Genomic DNA, 18,082 nt, shown 5'->3' on the forward strand with positions numbered 1-18,082 from the left:
CAATCAAAGTGATGATGATAACTTTCAAATATATAATATTACTTTTTTAACCAAATATGAGAGGGGGCGACCGCACCCCTCTTCTCCATGTCGCTACGCCTTGTCCACATCTAAAAAGCACTCTATACTACTTAAGTGGAGCAGTGCGATGGCGGAAGGAATAATAATAATAATAATAATAATATTCACGTGTCCTCCTATGCAAGAAATATTTAGGGTGAGCATAATCATCTTTTACTATAAAATTTATAGTAAGATTTATTTCCTAAGAGAATGATTCTTAGTAAATTCAAATATTATTCTGTGATGTAAATATCAACTTAATTATGTTCGTGATAAAGGAATGAAAGTGTGATGGAAAGAAAGAGGTAATAAAAGTATGGATAAAAAATTTAAAACTATTGGATTATTTTTTTATAATACAAGTATATAATTTTGATGATCCAACTATCATTATGGATGATCTAGTACCATAAAATTTTCAAACTTGAATATATCCTGGATGAAATTTGAATTTTCATTACTCAAGAAAACATAAATATAGCATATATTACTATTGCTTTATATAAATGCTAATAAAGAGATGTAACGTGATTAGGGAGGTAATAAAAGGTTAATAAAAATTTATAAAATTAATTGATTATCCCATATATCTTCTGTCTTCACTTTTGCTGGAAGCCTCGCAAGGTCGTATAAAAATTAACACGATATAAATGAAAATATAAATATAGCATGTATCACTATCGCTAATAAAGAGCTGTAAGATTCAAGAAACCGGTATCAGTGATAGGGAGGAGGGAGGTAATAAAAGCGTGAATAAAATATTATAAATTATCTGATTATCCTATCTTCGCTTTTACTTCAACCTTTACGAGATCATATAAAAACTAACACAATTTAAATGGAAGCATAAATATAGTATGCATGTATCACTATCGCTAATAGAGAGAGGTAACGTAATTTAAAATTCTGGTTCTACTCTATAATTTATTATTCATTTATGAATCACCCTAGGAGAACTCATTATCTTTCTCATTCGAATAACTTTTGAAGAAGAATAAATTTTTTACAAATTAATAGTTATAACAAAAGTAAGAAAGCGGTTGGGGCAGTTGTCATCCTTTAGGGTGCGTTTGGTTCGAAGTTATTCTTGATAACCTTGGTTATCTATCCAAGGTTATCAACAAAAACCTTGTTTGGTTTAGGTATTCGATGATTCCCAAGTAATGTTCCATGCCCGACACGTCAGCAAAAGGGTCATGTAGCCCGGAATCGGAAAACCTCAGAAAACTAAGGTTTTTCTTGATTCCGGGGTTAACGAATTTTTTTTACCAAAAATACCCTCCGATAAGAAAAAACATGAAAAAAAGAGAAAAAATGTAAAAAAATAAAAAAATGTTTTAAAAAATTTAAAAATTTATTTTTTTAAAAAAATAAATAATTTAAAAAAAATAAAAAATAAAATTTTTAAAAATGTTAAACAAATTTAAAATTTTTTAAAAAGTTAAAAATTTTTAAAAATTTTAAAAAATTAAAAAAAAATTATAAAAAATTTAAAAATAAAATAAATAAATTAAAATTAAAATTAAAATTAAAAAAATGTAAAAAAATAAAAAAATATAAATATAAATAATATAAAAATATAAAAACATTAAAAAATAAAAAAACACATAAAAAAGTAAAAAAATATACAAGAAAAATAAAAGTAAAAAAACATTAAAAAAATAAATAATAATAATAATAATAATAATAATAATAATATTATTATTATTATTATTATGTATAGTTAGTTTTGTAACTGAGGGTAATACGGTAAAATATTAAAGTAGGGTATTCATTAAAACCTTCAAACAAACAAGTTTTTGTTGCATTACCTAAGTTGAACCAAACAACATTTGATTATGTTTTATTCCCTATAACCTTGGTTATGTGATTACCTGGTAATCACATAACCAAAGTTATACATGATAACTTGAACCAAACGCACCTTTAGAGGATTGATATCGAAAAAATTAACAAATTATATGACTTTAATTCATTTTTATCCTAAGTGGACATATAAACAACTTAAATAAGTTTAGGCCTTTTATTTATTTATCTTTTTCACATTTATAAATTTTCAAAATATATTTGTTTTAAAAAAAATAAAATATAAATAATAATTTCAATTTGTCGTGAATCATGAATTGAATCGTAATAAGTGATTTCAAACTATAGACTGTAATCGTCTATGAAGATTAAGATTAAAACTAAGGATTAAAATTTTTTGAACGGGTGAACTAATGATTCAGAACCGTGATCGGATCTAATTACAAGAAGTTATGACAATATGTTTTATGTGAAAAGAGCAAATACACTGCCACATGATCCATATCATATGCTAAAAGCAACCAATAAAGTGTAATAAAAGTTTGAACTCAACTTTATTATTATCTGACCTGGTTATTTGAATTTAATATTCTTATTACTCTTATCAATTTCTATGAATTTTTATTTAATATTTACTATCTTAGAAGGTTACCAAAATATCATATATAATTTGACATAACGATACATTTCTAGAAAAGCAAATTAAGTAGTAATTAAGAGAATTCAGATAGAGGAAGAGTGGATTATAATAATTACATAATGTTTGAAATGTGAACACCCAATAAATACAATAAACTTTGTATGATGGGCTAACATGACTCCATCACTCTCCTCTTCTTATCTCCTTTATATAAATTAGAAGGTCCCCAGGACTATGGTATCATGGTAAGATATCTAAACTGTCATCCAGGTATTCACAGTTCAAACCTCAGCTACGATATATTTGTAGAAATTTTTCCTCCAAATGGGAGGCGTAATCAAAGGATGTTGAACTTCTGGACTGACTGTCTCGTGCGCTTCCCGATTTACGTTGGTGACTGGTGGAAAACTTTTGTGGGACCGGATCGGTCACCCCAGGGATAGTCAATGAGATTAACTGAAATTATCATTTTTTAAGATAAACGAGATGATTTTTCATTTTGCCCCACTGGATATGATGTAATGGTAAAAGGCAAGATTCATTGTCATATAACCATTGTTCAAATCTCACGTTGAACATTTCCAAACACTAGTGATGCTGGGTGTCTCTACCTCCATGATTAGTTGGAAGTGATGCTGGGTGTCTCTACCTCCATGATTAGTTGGACTACTCAAATACCTGGATATATAAAAAAAAACATCAGTAACTTTTCCTCTGGAGCAATGATACAACTCTCTCTCTCATTTCAGTGATCCTCCTTCCCCCTCCTCTTCTATGTTTTCCTACATTAAGTTTTCTCTTAATTCCACGGGTTATACGAGATGATAAATGATGATTATGTTTACAGTTGAGAATATGGGGTCGAACCATAGGGATGTCGGGGTATAAATCTCCGAACCCTGTGTACCTTACCCTATCCATCGCTTGTCCTTTCGACTACCATGATTTACCTTTTTCATGATAACCTTAAGTTGGGTACAAAAGAGACGTCGGGACGAACGATTTCACCTTTTACCGCTACATTAAACTCTCTCCTTCCATCGAGCAAACTCATTCCTGAAATATTAAAAAAAATCCTGTAAATTCAATTCAAGCACTAGAGCTTATCTTAGATAAAGAAGGCATTAAAGAAGGGTATCCACTTTATTTACTAGACTATCTATGCTAGAAATCTCTTTCAAACGTAACCATGAATATTTCAATGAAGGAGCTTTCGTAGAACAACGAAGAAGGAATAAAAAAAAAGGAAAAGCAGGAATGGATAAGACAGTTCATTTCCCCTTGTGCATAGTAACTTCAACCTGGTGCCTTTTCCAATCTCCACGAAACCCACCATACATCCAGGTTCACTGTTCCAGGACCTTGTGGACCAGCCGAGAACGACAGACGAGAGGAGAGGATTATGGATTCAGTAGTCCCGAGCCACGGCAGAAGCAATTAAAGCTGAGGATAGATTCAAACTGCAGTCACACCAGCTCAGTGCTCACTCCGATGCATTGCAGCAGGAGTCAGTCCAAAAACTTCACTCACCCTTGGCCTTGGCCATGGCCAGACTCACTGCTTCTACTTCGACGTCTTTTCTGACTATTTCTTTCTCCGTAAATTAGGACAACAGTGATTTTAAAATAAATCTAACGGCATATTTGACTGAAGATTATATTGTTGATAATCTTAATTATTTATCTAAAATTATATTATTTAATTTTGTTTGATTCAAATAATGAATGATTCTCGAGTTAGAGTATGTCCGTCATGTCAATAAATGAGGATATAATCCAGAATGTAGTTATCTTGTAAGTATAAGGTATAGTTTTACATGATTTTAGGGTTAATATAAAATTTTCTTAATTTTTTTTTCAAAATTTTTTCTTCCAAAATGATATTTCAAATGTTGAACCAGCTGCATTTGTCTTTACCCTAAAAATATTACTTCTAACACATTATGATTCCCTCCTATTGGAGGATTCTTTACATTCTTGTTATGGGAGGATTCTTCTTGTGAAGAGATTTTCATATCCCTCCTTATGATCGCACTACAACATATGAATTGACAACAAAAGATTCAAATGATTTAACACGGGATCTATCGGAGATGTATAATAGATATGTGAAATCAAAAGCGGAAGCATAGAACAAAATACTATAAATCAACACCTTAATATTGAGAGACATCCTCATCCTCATTGTCGCGGGAAGAACTTGAAGATTTAACACGAGGGCGTGATCTTCCATAGTTGTGAGGGTGACAACTCCAAAATCTCGATTTGATCGATGGAGAAAACAAGAAAGCCGTTCAGTTGCTCTCCTACGGGATCACACCCTTATATACATAACGACCCAAACCCATTAGCCATCCATCAATGCTAACAAGATCAAGTGGTATTTCAATTTCAAATTTTGTAACATTTGAACAAGATAGACTCAGGATAAGTCGATTGATGATGCATTCAGCATGAGATTTTGTCAATATATAATGCATAAACTCAAGTTTAGTCGACTGATCATAAAGCAACAATCAACAAGAGATTCAGTCATAATGCAGTCTTGATAAACTCAAGACCAATCAATTGATGATAGTAGCAGTCACTAATGACACAATCAGTAGATGACTTATTCATTCAACGTGGATGACGAAATTATGGTCTAGAGGATTCAGTCTCAATTTATGTGGTCCAGTCAACTAATGAACTCGTAAACAAAAGAATAGGTCCAGATTCAGACAAAATGGACTATGTGTCATGGATGAGTCGGCTAATGAAGGCAGTTGACTTATAATCAATACATAGTTGACTGGAGATAGTAACAATAAGGTAAGAACCATTATAGATAAGGATCGAAACTGAAACACTAGTCTATTGATTAATAACAACCAATAGACTGATGATTATCGATCAACAAGTGTTAAAGGGACTTGAAGGTTTTTCGACAAGAGCATCAAATCTCTTTAAGTATTCACCTTACGAGTCCATAGATGGTGGAAATTAGTGGTTTTTGAGGGACAACTCATCTTACGAGTTCATAGATTGCGGAGTAGGAATTAAGGTTTCAAACCATGTTAAATCATGATGTCTATTTTCTATCTTCTTTTGTGGTTTTTCTTATTTGTCACTTGCACAATTATTCATGTTAAGCAAGGTTCTCAAAAATCAAATGTCCTTCTTACTCTAAATTATATCATCATGATTTTCTCATTAATATTCTGTAAAACCATTTGGAAAACAATTCTTTCTGCTGCATATTTCAAATTATCTATTTCAGTGGATCTAAACTCTCTAATAAAAAGGATTTTAAAAGGCTTTAAATCAGAGTTCTTTTTTAACATAGTATTCACTCCTCTAGCATCCATCCATCTCAATCCAACAGGTGTATCAATTACTTTCATGCTTATATATTAGTCTTTCTTTATTCCTAATTTAAACTCATTTTTAAACATACAAAAAGGGAGATTAATGGGATAATGATTCCTCTCTAGTGGTTATGTTTAACTATTATGTTTTGATATTTAAGAATGTGAATTAAGTTAGATGTTTATATTTGATAATAGGCATCAAATGTGTATGTTGTCATAAGATTAACAAAAAATTGAAGGTTTTCCAGTTTTATTGATGGATCTCAAATTTTTTTAACCAAGATATCCAACTATTCGACAACTAATTTTAAAGATGATCACTTTAGCTTCATGAAAATTTTTCATCGGTCATCGGGATAAATTGAGAAGTGCTCACGAAAGTTGAACCAAACGACCATTGTTCTTAGAGTTGTCGTCCCATGGGAGGAGCATCTTTGCAATGTGCTGTAGGTGTTATTAGACCTTTAGATGTTTGATTAATTATTTGATGGTCCTTAACTTCGAGGGCTTATTGATGGACCTCATTGGTGGCAAAGGATCATTGACTGCGGACACTCAACAAGATTGGTCCCATAATTATTTACGGAGAGGTAAAGCACGAATGATTTTTGCCTCCGAATAGTAACCATCATATGAAGAGAATATGAATTTGATAAGTATTTCGTTATCAAGAATTGAAGAATTGACGTCCAGACTTTTTAATGGTAACCTTCCATATAATGATATCTGCCCGTCCTACGAGGACAAATTGCACCTCATTGATCAGGAGAGGAGTCGTGAGGAGCTATGTGGCCTATCTATTGGATTGTTTATTTTGTAATATTGATTTTGTTTTATGGTGTAGATTAATTGTATTGATGTTAAGTAGAATTTATTTTATTTAGAAGTCCGGTGTGCCGTAGGGCTATGTGTAAGATATGTATTTATCATGGGGCCCATAAATTGACCTCAAATTCATCTGTACCAAACGAATATAATTGTCTTCTGGTTGATTGTCCATGTGTTAATAGACGAGAGGAAAGGTCCATTAGTCGAAACCTAAAAGAAAATTAGTCAATTGCAGCCTACCCCAAGGATTGTAACCTACTTTATACTTGAACTGTGTTTATATAAGATCTTTTTTATAATTTATGTATCTAGCTAATCGATTAATTCTAAAAGTAATCGATTCAATCCTATAAAAATTTTGAAAGATAAATTGATAAGTACTCAATTAATTTTCTTATATTTATTGTCCAATTAGAAGATAATTGAGTTTTCTTGTCTTTTTTTTCTTAAAAATTAAAAACTCCGCCCTCCACTGAGTCCTGGCTAATGGAGTTTCACATGGATGAATCAAAGTCAGCTTCAACTTCAAGGAAACCATCATAGCAGACACCTAGTTTTGTTTCCAAAGTGAACAAACAAACTCAACAAAAGACTTCACGAGACAGGCGCTGCTCCTGTTTTCCACAGCAGACCCACCTTTAAATGTAGATTGTGAGTAGGTATAGCACATTTTTAATGGAGAATATGGCACGACGGGATCGAATGACTCATCTTACCATGGTGCTCCTCCTGATATGGACAGCTCAGACAATGAGTGTAAAACACATCCAAACATTTACTTAGTGGTGGGCAGAATCTAGAACCGGGCTGTCTATCTCAGGGTTAGTCGACTCATTCATGCTTTCTGACAGAGGATTCACATTCACCTATCAATATGTCATCAATGGAGCTCCTAAATTCACACACAGAGATACGATACAATTCACAGTGAAGAAAAAAGTACAAGATACCAAGTGAAAAACAAGATCATCATAAAACAAGGACTCGAGATAGATGAGAATAACAAAGATGATACACAGTTTATTGTAACTCTAGACCCACTGACTCATGACATAGATGACCCAAGAACAAGGATCTGTTCTAAATCTTTCACTTATTCAAATAGCATAGGAACATCATCGACGATATGCTAATAGACTTATTTAGCTACATCTACAGAACGCAGAAGTAACTAGACTATCTAAGCACAGGGGTTTACTATAATTCACCTCAGATTTCTTCTTTTTGATCAAGTTCATGATGACTTTGGATCAGCTGGAGCCACAGAATTCACAGGTTGGCCATGAGAAGCAATTGATGGAGTGGCCTGAGAGTAGTACATTTGAGGACGGGTATTATCAGTAGTAGCAAATTGATACCCATAGTTAGCTATTGTTGCAGGGGACTGGGAAAGATGGTGCTGCTGCACCACATGATACCCCATTCCGGCTACATATGGGTGGGCTTGGTCGGCACCGATGTGGATCAAAGGCGGCGGTGGCGGTTGCACTGTGGCAGAAGGTGGTGGGACTGCAGTTCGATATAAATTTGCTGGCACATCAGGCTTCACGGCGACTCTAGGGACAGGCATGGCACCCATGGAAGGTACTGAATTGGTGTCCCCTGGAGCGGGCTGCAATCCCCCTAAGTTGTATGCCGGACTTGGGCGAACGGGATAGTAATACATGGGGATGTGAGCTTGTGGTGATTGTTGGATTGTTTGGGTTGCAACAGGAAAGTAAGAAGGGGCAGGGATTACACCACCGGTGGAAGGGTCTTGGATGTAATAAGAATTTGTAGGGATATATTGTTGTTGTTGCTGCGGCGGCGGCGGCTGCTGCTGCTGCTGACGAAGTTGAGGATGGAGGTGTTGCTCTTGAAATTGCTCCGGCTGCACCAAGGGCAATTGCAATTGGTAGCTGGTAGAATCTGTGGCAGCAACCGATGGGACTGGGAGTTGTCGTTTTGGATCGGAGATGACATTTGAGTATGTTGTTCTGAGGAAAGAAAAAAGAACTTCTTTTGTACACCTTCACAAAATTGCATTCGATGTTGTAATTAAGAAACAGATCAATACCTAGAGCCTAAATCGGGCATGGAAGCTTCGATCTGGGCTGGATTTGGAGGCTGCACCGCCGGTTTCCGGAAGCCACCATGATCGGACTTCTCGTCGTCGGAGGAGAAAGATCTGCTAGGGTTTTCGGAAGGGGAGATGTACATGACGGATGATGAAGCAGAGAGGGGGATCGGCGGTGGGGCTTGGGGCTGAGTGACGCCCGATTGTTCCTTGAAATCGTCATCCATCCTTTGCCCGTCCCTGCTGGCTTTGGCGGTGGACGACAGGTTCATGTGGGCGAGGTGCTCATCGAGCCCGGCGATTCGCCGATCGGAAGGGCGGTCGTCAGGGCGGACTCGGATAGGAGGGAGGTTGGAGAGAGACGGAACGGAGGAGGCGGATCCAAAGGAGGAAGACGTGTCGAGAATCGGCGAGTCCGGCACCGAGTGGACGTCCTGGCCTTGGCGAGCGAGCTTGCGCGATGAGTCCGGGTGGGGTAGGACGAGCTGCTCGGCACGTTCCGACTGAGGGGCACCCAGACCAAGCCCTGAGGGAGCGGTTGCAGTACCGCCGCCGCGTGAGTGAACGGATGAATCGTCCTCAAGCCCGAGGAGACAGTTCACGGAGGCAGAGTCGGAGGACAGGCCCCGAGGGATCCCGTCGATTCCCATCCCGCCCATGGCGCTATTGAGCGCATCCACGAACCAAGTCTCCGACTTGGAATCATCCAGCAACGAACCGATCGAGGAAGTCGGCGATGTATCCGGCTTAGACGGAAATAAGAAGAGGCGCAGGCGGGAGGAGCGGGTAGCGCCGCCGCCAGAACTGACGGATAAGGCGGAGAGAATGCGATCGTACTCCTCGATCATATTCTCGAGGTCTTCGTCGGTGGCGATGGAGATGAGGGAGTCTAGGTCCTCGTTGGGTAGCTGGTATTTGAGGGTAAAGGGGCGGCCGCCGAGAAGGGTCCGGGAGAGCTTGGCGGAGAGTTCAGAGAGAGAAGAGTGTCGATCTACCACGACCATGCGGGTCTCTCCGCCGAGGTAGCACAGGGATTTGTCGGTGGGTCGGGGGCAGATGCGGCCGCCGTAGCTGCACATCAGCCGGAGGCGACCTGGGGCAGCCACAGACGAGAGAGGGGGGTCGTCCCATGAGTCACCTCCTCGTGAGCGAGGAGACGAGTCGACGGAGTCCGCGTAGCCTGCTCCTCCGCCTCCAGATGCGGCCGCCGGCGTTTCCATCACCGGGTGGGGCAGCCGATAGATCGAGTGTGCCGTGAGGGGTACCGCGTTTATATTATTCCAAGGGTAAAATTTCATTTTTGCCCACCCATTTTCACTCTAAAACAAAGATACCAACACTAACAAAGACAGTGAAATGAGATGAGAAAAAAAGACTTAAGAATTCTAAAAGGATAAGTTTTGACTCATTATCTTTTTATTTTATATTTTATTTTCTTCTTAAAATTTGAAATTATTAAGTTTTATCACAATTTATTTTCAAACAGCTTTGAATTTAATTTAATTTTATTTCTCACTAACATATTTGAAAAACCCCTCTTTTGTTTTTCTTCCCATTGTAATATATAATTAGTAGACATGCTTTTTTATTGCTTGCTCATTATATTGTTAAAAAAATACTTTAAAAAAAAAATCAAAATAGTGGTCCATTGTATTTTTCATCTAGAAAATAATTTTATTTTAGTGTTGTCGTAAAAGCTACCATAGTAATTTCTAAAATATAAAATGAAATTATTTGAACTTAATCAAAATTATTACACATACAACATTAGTATATCAAAGCCATTAAAATTATCTAACTTATCAAAATCACTTCAAAACTATTATAGCAATTATAACCAACCATCTTATACTTGAAATAAAACTTAATCACTTTTGATTTATACTTTGAAATAAAATTCAATCACTCTTACTATCAATTAGCAAGGGCATAAAACCATTAGTACACTAAAATACAAACATAAACAAAGAAGTAGTTGCACAATCTCTAAGGTTTGGTAATTTACTAGACTTTTACTCCACAAGTTAGGAATCGTTATTGAATCATTCCCAAAAGCTCTACTAACTTTTTTCTTAGTCAATAATTGGAGGTGTAGGAATCCCTTACAAATAATGAATATAATGAAAATTAAAATGCAAGTATACAAGACTCAAAATAGATTTGATCAATCCAAAATTGCATGTCTTGTGCCACCTAGAGCTCCCCTTTTTATAGCCATCAACACTTTAATACTTCATTGTTAACTGCCACCAATTAATTAATTGGCCTAAACCCACATTGATTGATGTACAATAGTTGTTAAGTATCCAACCGTTGTCACATTCTTGTACATCAATAACTCTTGTTTTGCTTTCTATATTTAGCATTAGTTGACAAGATTATGTCCTCTTGAGGCGGTGCAGTAGTTGAAGTATAGAATGTTGCTATATGAGGTCTTAGAGTCAAAACTTGATGCCTCTGAGCATGTCTTTCCCTATGTCTTGGCTACCTGCACTAATGACTAGTAGTTATCCATAATTCATCTTCTCCGTATTAGTCTAAGAATGAATTGACAAGGACACTAGAGACGAACGAATCGTCTTTTTCCATATTAATTGATAAGATTCCCGTATCAAACGACTACTCTCCCTGACATAAATATTATATTCACTAGTTCATTGGGTTGAGTTGATTGTCCAATCAACTCAACTATCAATCAACTAAATTCCACATCAATCAGCTAGAGTAAATCACAAGTTGGTCCAAATCACATAACTTGAATAATGTTTAGAGTTTACTAATAGACTGATTTGCCTCATCAGTTGATTCATCTACTAGTCGATTGAATTTCCAACTATTCTTAATGATCAAGTCTACTTAAGTTGAGTTATATTCTCACCTCATGCATATAGGTCACTCAACTCTTATAACTAACCATTGGAGTTTTACAATTGCAGCTTGACTTTGCTCTAAGGTCTTCTCCTATTAAGCTTCTCGTCCATTAGATGCACTTGATGCTAGATTTTGAGAAATATCCTAAGGCGATTAATCGTCTTATGATTTTACTATTTACTTGATAAATATAAAATTACTATTTGAGTGCATATTATATGTTTGAATAGTCTTAAACTCATTTACTGAATGTCCACAATACAATTCATAGCATGAGAGAATTTGTGATTAGATCATAACTTATAATTATCTCTACATGTGTAATTATGAATGTAGTGGAATTTCCCAGTCGTCAAATTATTGTATTTAGATATCATCAATTTTGTAATACTAGCACGAGGTATACTCCTTGATCGGCCAAGCAACTATTTCTCACTAGCTGAAGATATTGGAATGTTAAGAGTTAAACGTTGATGCTAGTTATGGTAACTAGTTCATTGGAATGACTTATTGTAAAACTTCATATGGTTCTCTACATATATGGATATGTCTATAAAGTTCTTACTATTGCTCGAGTGCAAGTTTCCTTCGACTTGAGGTATACAAGTCATCTTAGTCATAAAGACTTATAATTTGACATCTTAAGTAGACATTTCTTGGAGGTGTGGACCCGAGATAATTGAGTATAAGTCAAAGTGCTTGAAGGTGTTTGGATAGCCCACAGGTGATTCACCGCTCCTTGTGAGGAGACATATGTCCTATGCCACTCGTTAGAATTATTACTCAAGTCTTAAGCCAAAGTATCACATGTAAAAAGTATAGGACTCTTATACTTATGTACGAGTAATTTGAATCCGAGAACGAAGAAGTATTACTTGGGTTATGTATGATGTAGTCAACCTAGTGGGGGCGGACACATAGATCACGTCCTGAACCAAGTGGGGTATAAGACGAGTGAAAGGAACGAGCCACGACTCACTGTAGCCGTTGAAGGGTTCATAATTAGTTCTGAGATCAACTATGATTTTTCAGTTAATTGGGGAGGGATCATGATGTACTACTAGGTATCACTTATAATCATTCCATAATTAAGTAATTAATTATGGAAGAACAAAATAAATCAGGAACCTATTGGGTCACACACACTACGAGTCTATAAAAAACGTAAAACAAGTTAGATAATAAGATTCTCAGATCAAGAGATAAATGTTTGGTTGGACCATACATAGAACAAATATAGAAATATTTGTCGGAATTGAAGCCCGGATGAACCACATTTCTTATGAAAGAATTGATCATAATTTGGTTTAGCCATGAACCAACTTGATTTAATTGTGAACTAAACCAAGGGGTTAATGGATTAATTTTTTGTTAAAGCATAATGGGTTGTATTTGGAATTTCTAATCCAACTCATTAAAGAGGACTATATATTAATATGGTTAAGAGATAATTAATATATAATTTATTATTGGTTTGATTAGGTTTTAGAAACCAAAACTCAATACCTCTCTCTTCCTCTCCCTCTCTCTTGTCGTCGGTCATAACAAGATGTTCTTCTCTTGTTGCTGTGAGCCACCCAAAGGAAGAAGATCTTTCTTTTGCTTCTTATTCCTCTTCTTGATCATTCTCCTTAGCTTGTAGCTATTACCTTCCGAAGGTGAAGCTTGTTCTCTTAGAGTTATCCTGAAGAGCTCAGCATGGATACGAATAGAGATGAGGTTCGATAACATCATAAAAGGTTGATACTCTTCTCGTTATAGGTCATTCGTAAGGTATACTTAGAATAATTGTTATTCGATTTCATTTTGTTTAATAATTTTATCTGCATGATTGCATCTTGCATGCATGTGATGTGTGTGATATAATAAATTAGTTTATATATTGTTAAGTCTTCTGTTGTGTATATTTACGACATGTATTTTTAGTACATACCGCATCAAACATATCTCAACATTCTTTTCATTAATGTCACATTAATCTCTATTAATGGACATTAATTCTCTTTAGTGGTTGAGTCTAATCCAATGAGTCTAATTTGGATTAGACTCAATCCAATAATATAATGATTGGATTCATTTGAGTCTAATTCAGATTAGACTTAACTTTATAATCTTAGGATTCATCATATTTTAGTCAAACTAAAATAAACACATCTCCAAATCAATACGTTCTTTGTATGTGACATAATAGGTTCTCATAACGTTGACAATATTTCTAAAAATATTTTAGATACATATGCAATGAGTGAAATCTAGCAGTGTATCATTACTACCCAAGTGATGAGAATGTAGAGATCTAATCTAACTTTTCTGTGTCTATTATCTTGTATAAGTTGATCCTTCTATTCTTGAAATGTAGATTGATCTATGAGGCATATACCATATCATTCTTTTATTAATCTCTATGTTTCCTGATCTCTAAGTAAACACACTCAATCAAATAAGCTCAATATCTCATATTGACTAATTTGAGCATGACCATGCATTCTTGTGTACTACTTAATCAAGGAGTCCACAGATATCACTTTCGTCATATAAAAGGGATAGATCATATTTACGTCACTCACATTCCTCCACATAACTTATTGCATACTCAGTGATCAACTTTATAGTCCACCTTATTATAAGTGACGTTTGCTGATACCAAAGTACATAACTCCTTATGTAGGAAAGCACAGTGATTTCAAGTCTAAGGACTATTTATACCAATAGTCACTATGAGAATGTTTATGACACTAATATAATGATCCATGAAACATTCTCATGGCGGGTCAATTCAGTATATATTCTCTAATATACACTTATGTGTCAACTTGATATATTATATTTATGACTTTGAGATTAAGTCATCAATTGAGCTATATGCTAGTCTCAATACATTAATATTGCCTTTGTATATTAATGTTTGACTAGGAATAGCTAAAAGTAATGTTCTATATATATATCTACAGTTTTCCATTGTCAATTCGATCAATTGATATACTGTAGGCTAGAACCTACTACCGTAGAACATTATTATACTTATTCATCTAGTACAGTTCTAAAGTAAATATAAAAATCATAAATTTTATCTTTTATTAATGAAATATGATACAAAAGTTCTCTCGTCAATCGTCTCATAATTGATTCTAAGGGCTAATACTAACAAAAGATTGACTTGATTTATTTTTTATAAGCTTGAACTTGGTTCAAACTTGTCTTGAGCTTGGTTGATTTAGATATTATCAAGTTCTCAATTTAAGTTTGTTTGATTGTTGAAACTTTTACTTGTTTGATTGGCTATTGAACTTGATAATTCAAACTTTTTTATTCATTTTAAAAGTTTCTTTATTTATGTAGCATATTGATAAGAGTTTTATTAATGAATATCATTTGTGAACATTGTTCATGAATGTTGTTCATGAACTTTGTTTATGAATGTTGTTTACAAATATTCTTTACAAACGTTGTTCACAAAAATTATTTACGAATATTAATGAGTTAAACATATATGTATTCACAAACATTGTTCACGAATATTGTGTTGGATCGAGACGCGCTAGAGGGGGTGGAGGTGAATAGCGCTCGCGGCTATTCCGTTCGATTATCGGAATCGTAAAAACTCGTTCAGAAATAATGCAGCGGAAAGTAAATAATAAAGACACGAAGGAATTACTTCGTTCGGAGCCTGTGACGACTCCTACTCGAAGGCCCGCGATCCTTGATCGCTTCCGGTGGGCAACAACTATAAATTCGTTAAAAGTACAATAAGAGATTTACAATTGTAAGCACCAAAATAAATTATACCGACAATAACAAAATCGAAACTGATGTTCCAGGTCGTCGGTATGTCGCAACAGCACCTCGGAATGATCTTGTTAGCAGCACGTTGAAGAAAGAAAGTCTGGAAGTTGTTGTTTTGAATTGCTGGTCGAACCCCCCTTATAAAGGGTGTTCAAGGCGCCTTGAAAGCTATTCAAGGCGCCTCCATGCTGCCGAGTCACCCGCGTGGATCAAGCTTGAACTGGTCGAATTTTATCTGTTCAAGGCGCCTTATGCCTCATCCAAGGCGCCTTAAGCAACTGGTTTAAGGCGCCTTATGACTCCTTTAAGGCGCCTTATGACTCCTTTAAGGCGCCTCCAGGGTGCTTCGTAGCCAGCTCCAGCTTTGCACCCGAGGCGCCTCCAAGGCCCATGGAGGCGCCTCGGACACTGTTCATCCGAGGTTCACTTGTGCTCCTTTGGTCCTGCAAAAGTGTTAGTCCCAAACACATACCCTGCAAACCAAAGCTAGCACAATATAACAGAAAATATGATCACAGAGTAATGACAGTCTCCGGACTGTCCGGGTCTGACTTCGGATTTCCGTCCGGAAACCCTAGGTCTACCCGACGCCTACTGTTCCCTCTACGGGGAACGCGTCCTCACCTACTCCACTCAGGAGATTTACCTGCTGCTAGTGCAATCCTCTAGATCGACTGGACTTTTGCTCAGTACTCGACGCTTCCGGACTTTCTGCTGGACATCCGCTTCCCGGCTAGTCCAGTCTTTCACCTGGTTTGCGACACCAGGACTTTCCACCTAGGGTTACCACCCCCTAGGACTTTTGCCTGAAGCCATCAACCTGCCAAGACTTTCCGCATAGGGTTACCACCCCCTATGACCTAGGGTTACCACCCCCTAGGGTTTTCCCTTTGCCTAACCGCAGCTAGGACTTTCCTGAAATACTCAAGCATACTTGTTAGATCACAAAACACCTTAACTTTGAATCCTTTGCCATTATCAAAACACGAGTTCGATCGTCGGATGCTTCCCGCACCAACATATTGTTCATAATATTGTTCAAAATGTTGTTCACGAACATTAACGAGTAGAACACATATGTGTTTAAGTTTGTTTGTTTAGTTTAATGAGTTGTTCAAGATTTTTAATTTAATTGATCTCATGTATTAAACGAATATAAATAAATTTTTATCAAACCAAATACCAAACTTATTCACGAGTATTTGATTCATTTACCGTCCTATTTATAATCTCCAGATTAATTATTCTGAGTTAGATAGACTTAATTGAGAACCTTTGATAAAGGGGCATGAGTTTCTTTTTGAATAAAAATATTAACTTTATCTAGTAGAAATGCAATGACTTACAAGGGGTAAGATGAACAAAATTAGAGGATTCAGTTGTCTAATGTTTGCCTCAATAAACTACTATGCTTAATTGATTGTCTAGTCGATTAGAATCTTGTGCTCGAGTAAAAACTTGTTTTCTATTTGAATTAAGTGAACTCGAATGCTAGTTGAGTCAACTCAAGTGATTATTAAACAAGATAAGCTTGTTGTATAGGCTAGCTAAATCGACTATCATGGGTATTAGTTGATTGAACACGGTTTAAGTTGAATGGATCCTTATGGGTGTCAGTTGATATTCGACTCAATATACACAAGTCAATCTAAGTAGATGTATTTTAAAATTTTGCCCATTATTTAGATATACAAGTAGACTACTCTATAAATCAACTTTAACTTTATACAAAATTTAAATGCATACAAAATTGAAGTGCCCAATTTTGCCAGTGCTAAACTTTTTTTGAAAATAATTTATACCTCAAGTTGATTTGGATAGAGGATAAAATTAAAAATGCAACTAAAAAAATAAATTTGAGATAAAATTTTAGTAATAATATATTAATATGGAAGTGTAATTTCATTAAAGGGAACAAAAGAGACGTGATTGAATAAAAAAAACTATAGAATGTTTTCTTATAATTAACGGTTGATTTAAAAATACTAAATTGATAAATTATCTATTATGTGTATTTTTTAATTTATCTTGATAATTGATAAAATTTTTTTGTAGAATTAGATCATGTAAGCTAAATATTTACTACCAACTAAAAAAAATTATATTGATTTACTTATTAATAACATGGAAATTTATCCAAACACTCTTAATTTTTTATAAAATATTTTATTTATATGAGTTGGAAATTTCATTTTTTGGAATTAAATTATTTTGTCATTGCACCCTATTATCTTTCCAACCCTAAATCAAAACGTGTTAATTTCTTTAATTAATTACTTGACAGAAAAAACACACCTCTAATTATTTATAATATCCGCTCTAGTATTTCATCTATACTTTGATATTCAATTAAAGCTACACCATCTTTGAATATAATTGACCAAAATTATATTATTAAAGAGCAACTTTTACTAATTTTGATTAAAGTTGAATTAATAATTTTGATCAAAATTATTTATATAATTATAATTAAAGTTACCCATACCATTCAAATATTATATTTCTAAGTGGAATACTTTACTATTTTATTAAAAATCTAGACTCTTTATTAACTGTAGTGAAGGTTAAAAGTAAAATTACATTAATGTCTTTTTTCTATTTACAGTAAAAATAATTTTAAAATTTATTAATAATTTTCACAGATGCATCAATTAGTAATTTAGAGTTCAAAATTCAACTGCGGTGT

General features: G+C 35.0%; 1 protein-coding gene across 1 annotated transcript; it reads right to left on the bottom strand.

The window, feature by feature from the left end:
* Positions 1-7,640: 7,640 nt before the first annotated feature.
* LOC122007003 (RNA polymerase II degradation factor 1-like) lies at positions 7,641-9,999 on the bottom strand. Its single transcript, XM_042562738.1, has 2 exons — positions 8,743-9,999; positions 7,641-8,662 (listed from the first exon to the last, which is right to left on the bottom strand). Exons 1-2 carry the CDS (start codon positions 9,960-9,962, stop codon positions 7,921-7,923), a joined length of 1,962 nt encoding a protein of 653 aa, XP_042418672.1. The 5' UTR covers positions 9,963-9,999; the 3' UTR covers positions 7,641-7,920.
* Positions 10,000-18,082: the final 8,083 nt, after the last annotated feature.

This window comes from Zingiber officinale, chromosome 7B, assembly GCF_018446385.1.
Source record: "Zingiber officinale cultivar Zhangliang chromosome 7B, Zo_v1.1, whole genome shotgun sequence".
NCBI lineage: Eukaryota > Viridiplantae > Streptophyta > Magnoliopsida > Zingiberales > Zingiberaceae > Zingiber > Zingiber officinale.